Source organism: Leucopleurus acutus (genome assembly GCF_964270905.1).
Source record: "Leucopleurus acutus genome assembly, chromosome: 8".
Taxonomy (NCBI): Eukaryota; Metazoa; Chordata; class Mammalia; order Artiodactyla; family Delphinidae; genus Leucopleurus; species Leucopleurus acutus.
Window position 1 is genome coordinate 53817242 of NC_139151.1, and position 15033 is coordinate 53832274.

Sequence of the window (15033 nt, forward strand, 5' to 3'; positions counted from 1 at the left end):
ATGAAGGGAAGAGCAAAAGCCAGAGCCGGGGCCTTGAGCAGCTGGAGCCCCAGGTAAGAAGATTAGAACTTTCAACTCCGTCCAGAGGCAGATCTCAAGCCTCTGAAAGGTTTAAAGCATGCAAGTGACACAGTCGGATCTGTAGTTTAGATAGCCCTCTCTGACTGTGTCCCAGGATGGGACAGGTAAACACGGTAATGACGTCAGATCTCTCCTGCCTAATCTGTAGATGCAAGAATGCTTATCAAAGCCACTGCTTTGATGTTTGGGGGGTGTGGGAGTTGAAAAACTAATTCTAAAGTTTATAATAAAATAAAGATTTGTAAATAGATAAGGCAGTCTTTAAAATAAGAACAAAAAAAAGAGGCACTTGCCAGATGTTAAGATATCTTAGGAAAACTGCAACACTTAAAACTGTGTGGTGCTGTCACAGGAACAGAGAAATAGATTCCATGGGATAGAACAAGGCATCCAGAAACTGACCTGTGAGTAGCAATTAGGACTACGTTTGGCCATGAGTGTCAGAAAAGCCAAAATAACAGAATTGCAAACAAGGTAAAAGTTTGTTTCTCACTCACCTGAAAGTCTGGAGGTAGGTGATCCGAGGCTGGTTTAGACCTCTGCAGGGTTGTTCTACTCAGGCCTCCATCCCCAAGGTCATGGTCCAAGGTGACTGCTTCAGCTCCAGCCTTCACATCTACTTTCCAGCCAGCAGGAGGGAGGAAAAGGACTGAGAGCAAGCCCCTTCCATTGTAGCGACACCTCCCAGCAGCTGCCCACACCACTGCCACACCTTTAACCAGTTACCTGCCAAGTGTAGCTGCAGAGGGAGCTGGGGATTGTAGTCAGTTCCAGACAGTCACACGTCCAGCTAAACAGCACAGTTCTATAACTACAGGAGGACAGGGTGGATAGGGTACAAGTTCCTGCCACGCACCGTGTATACATGATATGTGGTAGAGGTAGCATCATGTCAACGGAGGATGGATAGGTGTTTTAGAAATTGGTATTGGGGGAAATGGGCTCAATGTGTGGAGGAAAAAATTCAGGTCACACTGTACACAAAATAAATTTAAAAGTTTGATTAAAGAGCTAAATTTGAAAGATCTTTAAGGTTAATAGAAGAAAATACAGGAGAATGTATTTATGATCTCAGGGAAGGATTCCCTAAAACCCTAAAAAAAAGCACGAACATTAGAATTGAAAAATGGTTGATTAGACTGTAAAAATGAAAGACGTCTGTTCAATAAAGGGCAAAGCTAACAGATGACAGCCTGGGAGAAGATTCTTGTGACCATAAAAACCACAACTCACTCAAAGCTTCAGCATGGAAGGGGTGAGGCCAGAGGCAGAGAGTACAGTTAGGAGGCTGTAGCAACAGTACAGGAGTTAAAGGATGAGCTGGGCCTGAGAAGAGACAGTATGGATATGGGATGCAGCTTGCACGGCATTGAGGTCAATCCCTTCATTTTGCTGGTGGGGAGACTGAGGCCCAAGGGCAGTTAAAGCACTGAAGAGACCCATGCAAGATCTGGGATCAGCCCATTAGTATCAAAATCAGATAAAAACCCGTCTCTTGACTCCACCTCAGTGAGAAGAGTCTGGAAGTTTCACTTGTGTATTTCTATGAACATTTACTGGTATCTACTCTGTGTCAGGTCTGTGCTAGGCCGTGGGAATACAGAAGGGAAAAGACATTGTCTCTGCACATGAAATGGTCTCACTCTAAAGAGAGAAAACAGATAAGTGCAATAAAGAATTCTGTGCCGTGATGGAGACGTAGACTAGGCACGTGAGGTGTGTTCAGTCTATCTGAGAGGCAGCGGGGCTGAATGATTCAGAGCTTGGAAGCGCTCAGAAGCGCTTCTGCTGTCATCTGTGTGATGTCAGGTCTCCCCTGTTAATACAGGGAGCATAATGGCACCTGTCTTACACACTTGTCCTGGGAATTCAATCAGCAAAGCCGTGTGGCCTGTCCAGGATGGCCTGGGTTTCGTTATGGGGCGAGGCAGCCTTGGGAGATGAGTCTGGAAATGGTAGGCAGGGATCTGGCATGCCTTGCTTTTGCAAGGCGACCCTGTGGCCGGCCACAGGGGAGAGCCGTCTCCTGCTCCATCAGTGATTCTGTCCTTCTGTCCTTGTCCCAGGCATCTTGCACAAAGGGAACGGGGAGAACCAGTTTGTGTCTCAGCAGCCTCCTGTCATCGGGAGCATCATGGGCAACGGGCGCCGGAGAAGCATCTCCTGCCCCAGCTGCAACGGCCTTGCCGACGGCAACAAGCTCCTGGCCCCCGTGGCCCTCACGTGCGGCTCCGACGGGAGCCTCTACGTGGGAGATTTCAACTACATCCGAAGGATCTTCCCCTCCGGGAACGTCACCAACATCCTGGAGTTGAGGTATGTAAGGTGAGGCCTTCCTCACAGTTCCTAATATGTCCCTTTGCAATCCTGTGGGTCCACTTGGCGTGACCCACCAGCCCGAGAAGGGGGCAGGACAGAGCCTCACCTGTCACTCCCCAGAGGCCAAACTGTGAGCTGGGGGCTCTGGGGAAGCAGGCGCTGCTTTGCACGGGGCACTGCAATGAAGACAGACTGCCCTTGGGACAGGGAGATATCTTGGCATCCAGATGCTGTAGAAGGCTGCCGGCAACCGAGAAGCCCTTGGAAGCCCTTGAATCTTTCTTCTGTTTCCTGGCACCAAACTGATCAGAATTCATCACATGAGTCTTTTTATAAGGACAAGGGATGGTGTCACGGACTAGGCCCTGGTGCCAGTGTTAGCAAGCCTGGCCCTGCTACTTAACACGCGTCGGAGTTAGGAGAAGTTCCCTGCAGCTGCCCCACACTGAGATAAGACCCACGGGCTGCTCCTAAGACGCAGAGGTGCAGCAGAGCCAGCTGTCAGCCTCTACTTGTCCCCATTCTGACCATGAGGGATGGAGCACAGCCACACTCACAGCTCAGGGAAGGGCCTCATATGTTGGATGTCTCTGTGCCTCCTTAAACCAGATCTTTTCAGAACCAGGCCAGTCACAGGGTGGGTTTCAGGGTTATAGAGAAGTTGTGGTTAGAGATGGGGGAGCCCAACTCTCCCTTTCAGGAGAAATTGTACCAAGTTCCTCACAACTGTTTAGGGATTGGGATCTGCCCATTTCCTGGGCTGGGGTCCCTGTGAGCGGATGGGCCCTTGAGCTGGAAAGCAGCCAGGGGAAAAGGAAACTCTCTTTTTGCGGGGCCTCTTCTATTTGCCTAGTATAACAGTTCTGCAAGATATGTATTACTATCGCCCTGACAAATAAGATAAAGGAGACTCAGGGAATTTAAGGAATCTGCCCAACGTCCAGCTTGGCAGGCCCAACCCAGAAGGCCATCACGCAGTCTGCCTCACCCGAGAATCGTCACATGGCCCGGTGAGGACCACCGTGGCTGAATGCCATGCTTAGTTATTCCCGGGAGGTAGGTGCCCGCTGAGAGCCTCACCTTGCAGCACACGCGAGAGAGGAGGGGAAGGCTCGCTGGCTGACCACAGCTGTCACGGCCCTCGAGATGAGGGTGCTGGTACTCACCGACCCACACAGGCACCAAGGAAGGAGAAGGTCTTTGGCCACGAGAAAATCAGAAGCTCACGTTCTGTAGACTCACGGGAAATCAGGTGTCAGGCTGAATGAGAAGCAGCCGCTGATGGGATATTAGCTGCCTTTTCTTCTCTCTTTTATGAGTTTGGCCAGTGTAGACATCTGCCAGAGAAGAGGGAACTCTTGAGTGTATTTGCTTTAGTCAGCTGCTCATAGTATCTCTCTCTTTCCCGTGCCATGATGGAAAGAGCCGTGGGCTACGGCGTCAGCCCACCTTGGCAGAGAAACTAGAACTGGACCACTTACCCTCTCTGGGCCTCCATTTTCACATCTTTTAAATAAGCAACCCCCATTTTCCCTGTCTCCCTGCCACAGCTGTGGGGAGATTGTGAAAGACGGTAAGTGGGTAAGGAAGGGAGGAGTAAATTAAATTTGGAAAGAAAAACAAATTTGTCGATATACTATCATCTTGGTATATTTTCTTCCAGTCTTTTTTCCCAGGCCTGTTTCTCTGTGTCACCCTCTCCCTTCTAATTAGAGTGTATCTCCAATTCTGTATTCTATTCCGAGGAGAACTGTGGTGGGCTACGCAGCTCTCCATTGGGCAGTGTGCACACAGAGATGCAGCTTTTTTTTTTTTTTTTTTTTTTTGTCGTACTGCTGTGGCCTCTCCCGCTGCGGAGCACAGGCTCCGGATGCGCAGGCTCAGCAGCCATGGCTCACGGGCCCAGCCGCTCCGCGGCGTGTGGGATCTTCCCGGACCGGGGCACAAACCCGTGTCCCTTGCATCGGCAGGCGGACTCTCAACCACTGCGCCACCAGGGAAGCCCAGAGATGCAGCTTCGAGTGTGTGTATCTCTGGGAGTGCTTCTCTGTACAGGGGAGGGGATCGACTATTCCAGCCTCTGTCTTACCCTGGTGAAAGCAGCTTGGGTCAACCTCATCCTCTTCCCGTAAGTCAGCAGTGTTGACGCAGGTGAAACCATGCCTCTTCTGTGATACGTAGCTGCTGATAAGGGAGCTCACTGACAAGTAATAGCCAATATGAAATATATCAGTGTCGGAGCTGCTAAGTCTTTATTTATTATAGTATCGTACGGGACCATTGCTGTCACGTTTTCAGGCTGCTAATAGTGCTTCTAACCGTGCTGCTAACACTTCATTCTTTCTTCTATTCCCCGCTCTCCTGTCTTCTGTCAGAAATAAAGATTTCAGACATAGGTAAGCCAACCGCTGGAGGATTTCCTGTCTCTCCCCTGCCTTGTTGCATGCTGTATGGTAAGCCGCACCTGTCAATCTGAGATCGCTCAATGGCAAACGAATCCTGTGTGATTGGATCGGGTTGGGGGTAAATCAGCTACAGAGAGAAAGTCATTAATAATGGTGGGGGTGGGCTGGGAGAGCCTGAACTCCCTTCATCTCTACCAAAGTGCAGCACTTACTCTGGTCGTTTGTGGACATGACAGACTGAGTAATAGGGGGAAATTTTAACCTTGGCATAGTAATTTGAACACCCCGGTCTGCTTATCCTCAGAATGAATGATGACGTTATCCTAACTGTGTTGAGTGACTTGGAGGGTCACAGTGAGAAGTCCTGAGAATGTCTCATTCAGGCAAAGATCCTGGAAGACAGGCTTCAGATTTGTATTTCTGTGGGCATTCCAGGTGCCTTGGCTTTGGAGGCTGGGTTGCTAGGGGACCTCTCCAGAAGGTCTGCCAGCAAGGAGAGAATGGGGGAATTTCCAGACCATACAGACCACCCAAAGGGAGCAACCCCCAAACAGGAACTTTGTCACAGAGTAGATTTGTCGTGTAGGCTCACAGTGACCCTGTGGCAAGCAGAGGTGGTCCTCGTCAGACACACCGGGAGGAATGTCTGCCTGTCAGCATCCCCTGTCATTGTGACGCTCGTCTGACTCCTGAGTAGTGGTCACCTCAGAGTCCCCAAGCCTCACACACATCTGGGTGACTTGAAAGTAGCCATGGCAGATGGGGATGTGGCTCGCACTGCTGCCTAGGTGACTCTCAGTTATTCACGTGTGGCGCAGATCAGAGTGGCACATGGGGTGGTGCTTACTTGGGATAAGGATGGTAGAAAGAGTCAGGCAGATCCAGAAATACAATAATGTTTATGTCCATGTCTATATAGTTATTAATGTAATTAATAACTATATAGATATAATTAGATATAGTATTAATGTAACAATCATATATAGTCTTTCAAGATACTAACAATAATATGTAGAGAGCATTTAATGTGTAGCAGAGAGAGGGTTAAGTGTTTTACATGGATTATAGCAGTTCACCCCCAAACCACCCTGTGAAGTAGGTATTCATGATACACCCAATTTACAGATGAGAAAACTGAAGCTCCCCAACTGTATGACCTTGAAAAACTTATTTCATCTGTCTGATCATTAGTTTCTAATTTGAGGATAATAACATGTCCCTTGGAGAGAGGAGCACTAATGATTTATTATTATTATTACTATTATTACTATTATTATCATCATCAAAACAATTATATGATGATGATTATGTCTCCATTTTTACCCCAAAAGGAATTCAGTCCTCTTACAACCAAAGACACATGTATTAAAGTAAATTAAGTAGAGTTTGGGAATAAGAGAAAAAAGGAGGAAACACATATATGTGATTAAACATCAAATAAGACTCTGAGCTTCCTGGAAGCCAGATTAAACAGGGAAACAAAATTGTTTTCATGGTTTACATCATCAGAAGTGGGAAAATATGCCCACTTCTAAGCAGAGGAATATTTTTTCCTGACACTGAAATAGAAAAGAGATTTCCAAAGATCTCTGTACGGATGATACCGAACTATGAATTGATATGTGCCCTCAAGTTCAGTTTTGTAGAAAACACAGTACATTTCATATGAAAATCTTGGATGAAAACCTAGCATTTATCATTAAAACCTCCAGTCAGTGGTGGTAACTGCCTGGGACACAGCCGGGGTACAGGGGGACCTAGCCGGGAAGAGTTAGGAGCCAGGGCCCTTGTCCAGCTTTGCTGTGTATTCATGCGGCCTTGGGCTGGTCACTTAGCTTTTCTGGTTTCCAATTGCATCATCTATAAATTGAGAGAGTTGTGTTTTTGGTACCTTTTGTTGCTGACTTTTAGCAGTCTTTTGATGTATCCATGGTATGATTTCAGGGCTGGATTCCTACCCTCTCTCAATTCATTGTTTTCTCACGTGCTAAAACCTATTTAGAAAGTGAACCGAAGCAGAAGGGAAAAACCGAATTTTTTTCTGCCTTCCAGTTTTCTAAAGACAATCAGGAGGGAGAAGACCAGGGCTCCGGCTCTGATTTTAACTGGTACCTGGATATTGGTAAATCCCTTCCTCTCTCAGAGCCTTAGTGTTCCCATCAATAAATGCCACAAGTAGATTAAAGAAATTCTGAAATTTTGTCCTCTTCGTCCATTAGCATTTACTGTTCCAGCTGCTTCCAGGGATAGCATTTGGCTCCAGGCTGGTGCCCTTAGCCTGTGGGTGTGTGTCTCTTTCTTTGACCTTTGCAGCCTCAATTCAGCCTACCATACTGGACAAGCTCAGCACAGAGACCCCCACCCTGGTCCTTTGGGCATCTTCCTCCCTGCGTCCCTTCAGGGAACAAGGATCCTCACCTCTTCCCAGATCTCTCCCCTAGCGTCACGGAGGAATGTCTGAAGCCTGTTGTTCAAAAGTACATTTGAACTCAGTTCTCCATCAAACCCAGCTACACAGATTATGTTAACTCTGAGAGAGACCTTAATTGCCTAGGAAAATAGGTTAGACAGACAGTATTAAGTATGACATACTTGTCTTTTCCATTGTGCGGTAACATAAATGTTCTGGAGGTTTCGTAAGGTGACCAGCTGCCCTTAATTGGGCATTTTTATTTTTTAATAGAGCAGGCACTGTGCTCAAAGATTTGCATTCTTTATAGAATTTTGTCCTGAAGTAGCCCTTTGAAATAGATGTGATTATCCCCATTTCTGAGATGAAAAAACTGAGGCTCAGAGTAATGAAGTAATTTGCCCAAGGTCACCTACCAAGTGGGTTGTGGAGCTGGTATTTGAAAACCATGTCTGTGTGGTTCCAGTGCTCAAGCTCTTCCCACTTGTTCCGAGAACCAGTGAATCGAGTTCTGCCAGGGCTGCTACATGATGTGGGCAAAGGACGCTGCTTTGCACAAGCGGATCTTATCCTGAGACAGAGGGAGAATGCTCACTCCCAAGCAGGGAATAGATTGCCTTTCGTCCCAAGAGACTTCTGGGCTCACAGCTCCTACTAGGAAATTCCCTACATTGTCCAGAAAGAGGGCAGAGTGAGGCTTCACTGTAGCTCAGTAACTTCAGGATTGCTACCTTATAGCCTCTAAGGTTTTCGTAGCTTCCAGAGATACCAGGCTTATGTTTAAGGAAGTAGAAAAGAATGACCATATTCTATACGCAGCCCTCCTCAGGATACTGGGGATCAGAATCGGATCAGACGCGGTCCCTGTCCACAGAACCAGGCGTGGGGTCTCAGAGTCAGGCCATCTCCCGTCTCATGCATTTATGGCTTGCAGAGTATTCTAAGTAATGCCCTGCTCCTCCAAGTACAGATAAGCAGCGTCGGCATCCTCTGAGAACTTGTTAGAAATGCAGGCTCTCAGGCCACACCCAGAACTGCTGAACTGAAGTCTTCATTTTAGCATGATTCGTGGGTACATTAAAGCTTGAAAAGCACTGCTCCTAAAGCCATGGTTTCCAAATCCAGCTGTACCTCAGAATCACTGGAGTGATTGATGTTAAAGGGACGGATGCCCAGGCCCTTCGGATGTGATGGGTGAGGCTTTTTTTAAAAAGCTTTCCAGGTGAACCTGATGTGTAGCCATATTCAGAACCATCTCCCTAAGACCCTTAACGGTGGGTGTTTCCTGTCTATAATCCCAGACAGGTGGACCATCCTTCACTCGCTGATTCATAAATTCAGCAGGCCTTTCTGGAACACTAACTCTGCACCAGCCCGGTGCTAAGCACCAGGGACTTGAAGCCAGGCCCTGCCCTTGAGGAGGCCAAGATGTCCTTGAGGAGGCAGACAGCTAAGCAGAAAAGGGTCTTAAGGTGCCAGAAGTACTAAAAGTATAATCTGCTGAGGGTCTCGTGGGACCACAACAAAAGAAAGAGGGAAAAGCAGGGTCCCAGGAGTCCAGGAATGGTAGGTATTCCAGATGAGGTGATGCTGGAGCTAAATCCCAAGAGATGAGCAGGTGCTCTGGAGAGAAAGGCAGCGGAGCTTTCTAGGCCCTGAGAAGCAGTGTGGGGAAGTAGAAAGGACACAGACTTCAATGTCCAGCAGATCAGAGATGGAAATCCATCATGCCACTTAGCAGTTTCTGGCATTGCTCAAGTCACTTCACCTCTCTCATCTCATTTCTAACAGTTTTTTTTTAAATAAATAAATAAAAAGCACCTGCCTTCTGTGGTAGCTGTGACGAAAATGAGGTTGTGCATATAAAATGCTAGCACAGTGTCTGGGACAAATTGGCACCTGGAGGTAGTAGCAGATGCTTCCGTACCAGCAGCGGGCAGCTCTGGTCGCGCTGCTCCTGGGAGAGGTCCAGGCGCTGCTCCCGGTGCGGGTGGCCTGAGGAAGAAGTGAGCTGAAGATTATCCAAGAGCTCTCTGCCAACTGGAAAGGGCTGTTGAGCTGGATAATTTCATCGCTCCTAATGACAATCCCGTGAGCAAAGCAGAGCAGAGATGCCGTCATTCGACCCTGAGGGACCTACCGCTTGGACGATTTAGGTGACTTGCCCAAGGGAGAACCCACATCCTCTCAGTTCAAAGCTAGTGCTTTCTCCCCTGCACTTAACTGACCCCCCCAACCGCACATTTGTCCTTGAGCGCAAAAGAGGGGGCCACAGGACAATCCTGACCATGCCACCCTCTTCTGGAATTCACGGACCTGAGAAACGTCACCTAAGTGGTACTTCCCCAGGGCAGTGCAGAAAGACATCAGCTGAAACCTCGGGCGGGGGCTAATCTAAGTGGACAGGGCCCCCCCACCAGACTCCCTCAAGGACCTATTTTCTGCCAAGGTGGATAGCAACCATTTATCATGAGTGTGATACGCGAAGAAATGAAGGAATCACCCCCTCCTCCAGCCGTCATCAGGAAGCAGAAAGATCAAGGCTGCCCCAGCATTGCAGAGTAGGATCTAAGGTCACTGCATTTTATTTAGCCAGAATCAGTGCCATCTGGGAAGATTAAATCTGTGTTGCGTTATAGGGCTAGTCACAGGGGACATTTCACGATAAACAGGACCTCTCTCATGTTACCACCACCCCCAAAGGAGAAGTAAAAAAAAAAAAGCTAAGTAATTTGATTGAAAATGCTGTTTAAATAAACTAAAAATGGAGAGTCCGTCCACTTAATGGCTGCTGTGGGCTAGAAGGCACCAAGCTGAACATTGGAGATAAAAGAATAAAACCCCATCTCTTCCCACCAAGTATTTGGGAGACAGACACAAAAATAAATAGCCACAGCATTATGTTAAGTGTCCTGTAACCCAGATGTGAACAGATACGAATCTCAGGGAAGAGAAGTCAGGGAAGGTTTCCCAGCAGAGGTACCATTTGAGCTGACACCTGAAGAATGAGTTCAGCAGGCTAAGAAAGGGGGGGCACGGGGTATTCCCCAGAACAGGAAGAGCAGGGGCAAAGGGGCGTGATGGTGCATTTGAGGGACTGAGCACAGGGGGTCTGTGAGGAAATGGCAGGAAAGAGGCTGGGAGGACAGAGCAGCCGCCGGGCATGAGGGGCCTTGTGTGCTGCCAGGCTGAGGAGTCTGAATGAGCCTGTAAGACATGGAGGGTCCTGGAAGGTCCTGGAAGGGAAAACATTGAGGTGACGTGTTGGGTTTGGGGTTAGATCTGGGAGGAATGGCTAGGGGAGGACCCGGGCTGCAGGCAGAGACCTGCCCTTTGTTGAGGAGGTCATGAGACAGGCGGGTCAGGACTAGAGAGGCAGGACAGCTGGAGGAGAGCATGGCATCTTCGTCGTATTCAGGGAGAGGAAACAGGAAGGAAAGCCTTGAGTCTGGAGGCCTGGCCAGCCCCCAAGACACCGCCCAAAGCAAGGGCTGGGTGTGATGAGGAACAATCAGACTAAGACCTTCAGAGAACCTGACACTGAAGATTACAGTGCCTCAGTCTCCATATGTAATTCAAAACCCACTAATCTGTAAAATAAAATTTTGTTTTTCAAAAGGACCCAAAACTTGCATGCCTGATGAGATGCAAAATAGCTTCTTTCTAGTCTCTTCTGGTCGTCTTACTTGTACCTTGCAGGGGTATAGAGTGCCCCTACTTTGCTGGGGCTCTTGACACTGCTCAGTCTGTGCCCTGAATCCCCTAGCATGGTGTGTGTCCCACCGTCCGGTGAAAATGGCCAGTGCCAGGCCGTCCAGGCTGAACAGAAGGAGATTCCTTATTCCTTTGAATCAGAAGATTTTCCAGAGACTTGGAGTCCCAGAGACTAGCAATATTTAGATGCAGTCTGAAGCCCTGGGAATGATCAGGCCACGTGCAGGAACCGATCGTTAGCTTCCCAGGAGTTATGAGTCTGACTCCAGTACAGCCTAGACCTGGAAGAAATTGTAAATCATACTTGGTGCTAGGAAAATTCAGCCTTAATAAGAGATACCTACTCTGTAGTCCTCTCCAAATGCAAAAACAGACATAATGACTAATAATTAAAATGCCGATTATGATTCTTAAGTACTACGTGCCATGTATCTGCCGAGTATTTTTCATACATGGTTTTATATAATGTTCCCAATACACCAGCAGGGGAGCTGTTCACATCCCCATTTTGCAGATGAAGAAAACTTGAGGCTCAGGAGGCCAGGTAACTCGCCCAGGTTTCAGAACCAGGAAATAACAAAGCTAGACGTGGAACCCAGACTGAGCTCACCCCAAAGCCCACACAGTTTTCCTGCCCAGTGCTTAGAGGTGGTGCCTTGTCTCCATAAGCCCTCTGTACAGTCGTGGTCTAGCTTCGCTTTCTTCTGTTAGCACAGCCTTGTCTTTGTGGCTGTTTTCCAGCATCAGAGCTATCCCCAGCACTGCTCCTCTCTTCTGTTTGTTCTTCCTTGGCTATTGCTGCAAATTACAAACGAATCCTGCAATTCATTTATGTCTGTCTGCACTAGGGAGACTGCTGGGCTCCTGATAAGTGTAACATGAGCGTCAACAGAAGATGGTATGGACACTGGTTGGTGTCCAGTCAGGCCGAGGCCTTAGCCGTCAGTCCCCAGATGGGGGTGGGGCTGCTGTGGGGGAGGTGTTTGTGTGTCATTTTGTTCTGAAGTGTTTTTTAAAGTCAGAGTCTTCGTGTTTCTGGTCTGGATTTACCAGCCACCTCTGGTAAGCCTCACGGAGAGTCTTAAGAAAACACTTACTGAGCACCTGGTATAGGCATGGCACTGGGCATCACGGGCTTTGGCAAGAGGCATTTGCATTCATAGTTGGGTGGGAGGGATAGTTAGGCCAACCAGAGAGGTCAGAAAAATCGGGCAACCATCACCCCAAATAAGGACATTGTCCCCATAAGACTTTTTTTACTTGGACTCAAGTTATGCATCTCCGGCTGCCTGTTAGGAAAGAAGAAAGTGCTCACCAACTGCCGTGTCCTTGTTTTCCAGTCACAGCCCAGCACACAAGTACTACCTGACCACAGACCCCACGAGCGGGGCTGTCTTCCTTTCGGACACCAACAGCCGGCGGGTCTTCAAGATCAAGTCCACCGTGGTGGTGAAGGACCTCGTCAAGAACTCCGAGGTGGTGGCGGGGACAGGTGACCAGTGCCTCCCCTTTGATGACACTCGCTGTGGGGATGGTGGAAAAGCCACGGAAGCCACACTGACCAACCCCAGGGGTAAGGCCTTGCTTTTAAACATTCCCAGTAACATTTATTGGGGTGTTTTCCATTTCCAAAAGACATATCTGTTTATTATTACAAAAAAATGTTGGAAAACGCTAAGAACTCTACGGAGGAAAGTTTAAATTGTCATAATTCCACCTGCCAGAAATTTTCCCAGTTAACATTTCCTGTCTTTCCCCCTAGTCTTTTTTCTAAGTGTTCTTGTGCATGTAATGCTCACCAGAAACAAACAAAATGAAATCACATTAAACAACCTGTTTTAGCAAACTACTTTTTTTCCTAAGTGATATATCGCAAATGTTTCCCCATGTCATTAAAGAGTCTTCGGTGTACTTGCTTTATAATAGCTATATATTATCCCAGCAAATGGATGTCCCATTATTTAGTTATCAATACCCTCCTGCTGGATATTTATGCTACCTTTCATGTTATTGTTTGATAAAAACATGGCAGTGTATCATCTTTGCACATGTTCATGTGCTATAGGATGGGTTAACTCTAAGCTTCAATTCTGAGTGCTTCAAAAAGGTGGACCGCTTCATACCCACAGTCACTTTCCATTCACTCATTCAGCAAGTATTTACTGAGCATGCAGTGCAATGTACTTGCATAAATAAGTTCATTGTAGCAGAAAAATAAGACTTGAATGTGAATCTCTCAGATGGGAGAGGGGGAGAAGTGCTCCCTGAGACGCAAGGAAAAAGAACTGTGCATGGGAGTCCAGAGCCAAGGGAGGTCCCTGTGTCCAAGAGACTGAGAAAGCTTTTTCGAGGAGATGCCATCATTGTCAACAGACACCCATCAGTGTATGTTTACCATGTTGCAGGCCCTAAAGCCAATGACCTATAGTGTCTAAGCCACATGGCCCTTAACAATAAAATAGGAGTAATAGTCTTCTGTGTCCACCTCCTAGGATTGTTCTGAGGGTCAAAATTAATATATTCCATATGATGTCCTATAAAAATGTCATGAGTGATAGTTTTTTTTAAATAGTGCCAGATTTCAGGGCGTGGTTTTGAATGAAAGCTGTAGGTTTTCAAATGAAAGCTGACTTACTCCTCCAAAAAGCCACAGTGCACTTCACACTCAGGAGTCCTATATTTAAATTCAGACATTGCCACCTAATAGCTGTGTGACTTTGGGTGAGTTGCTTAACCTCTCTGAGCCCCATCTGCCTCCTCTATGAAATAGAAATACACTGTACAGTTGTAGTACAGATTAACTATTTCCAGGAATGTAAATGCTTGCTTAGGACAGTAGTACCAGGCACGTGATAAACATCCCATAAATGGGTAGTTCGTATTATAATTGTTATATTGTATGTGCAGCATACAATGTGTCATATTATTTAATAGCATATGTCTCTACCACATACGTGAAGTGGTCAGCTGGTGACTTCACGGGGTAAATAGTGTGACATCTGTGGTTAATCTCCTTCCTAATCGTGATTTCCTAATACTGAAAGAGTAGCCTGGAGTGGAAAGAACACTGGGCTTGCACTTAGGGACCCTGCATTACAATTTTGCTCTGCCACTCCCGGCTCTTGTGTCCTCCTTCTCTGGGCCTCAGGTTTCCCGTTAGTAAATGTAAGGATTGGGCAGATGGTCCCCGAGAGCCCTTTTGGTCGCAACCTTCTGTTCTCTTAGAATTAAAACAGTTTTTTCTGAGAATCTTTATTTTCTCAAAATCTTTTCTCAGTTGCTCTACACGTGTGTGTTCTCCACCCTCCCCTCACAAACACATACACACGCATAGATGCAGTGACAGTGAAGTCTCCCCAAGGCCTGTAATTAACCCAGATAGAAATGACAAGGGTGCCACAATGTGCGGACACTGTGCGGCAGGGAGGAGAAAAGATGTCCGTCTATATAGCACAACAAAAGGAGAACAAAATGAAGTAATTAATCAGGGGACAGACTGCTTCTATTAGCCTGTGCAGCCAACTTTGTAAACAAGAAGCCCAATTGTTCCTGTAGCACTCATCCGTCCTAGCAGATGGAAGAGAAAGACTGAGCATAGCCAGGCAGACAAGAAAGCTCCTGTCTCGGTGCTTAAAGAATATAATTAAGTTACGTTCTAGGTAGGGACAGAATAAAGGCTTCTTGCCCCGCTTTGAGGCTGCCGGGTCCTCCGTGTGAAATCAGTCTCCAGCCCTGAACAGCCTGAGGAGGGGGCAGGAAGAACCCCAGCTCCCGTGGGTGTTCACGCTCAGAGGCCCTTGGGTGTCTTAACTGCACCCTCCTGACCGGTCATAGACACGTGGGCCCTGAGAGCAAGCACGAAGTGGGTTCCACGTTCTCATAATTATAAGTCCTTAATAATTATTGAGGGCTAACTATTACAGGTCAGACATTATTGTCCACATTTTGTCCATGAAGAAACTGAGGCTGGAAGTAAAGTGATTCCCCTGAGGTTATACACCTGGAAAGCTTTATACTTCAAGTGTCTCCACCTCTGTGAAGCTTCTCCTGATCCTTCTTTCAGTTCCTGCCCCAGAGAAAACTGAACAGAATGAAACTGACCTG

At 47.3% G+C, this 15033-nt stretch overlaps 1 protein-coding gene across 4 annotated transcripts in view; it reads left to right on the forward strand.

The window, feature by feature from the left end:
- TENM4 (teneurin transmembrane protein 4) overlaps positions 1–15033 on the forward strand; it is a gene marked incomplete at both ends in the record, with an annotated part of 385043 nt that overhangs the window by 322604 nt on the left and 47406 nt on the right. For 3 of the 4 annotated variants that reach the window (XM_082844520.1, XM_082844521.1, XM_082844522.1), the window contains 3 exons: positions 2148–2397; positions 4776–4796; positions 12270–12502. In XM_082844520.1, the coding sequence (XP_082700646.1) occupies positions 2148–2397; positions 4776–4796; positions 12270–12502 (504 nt within the window). The remainder of the gene's footprint in view (positions 1–2147; positions 2398–4775; positions 4797–12269; positions 12503–15033) is intronic. The other variant, XM_082844519.1, reaches the window with a different exon arrangement.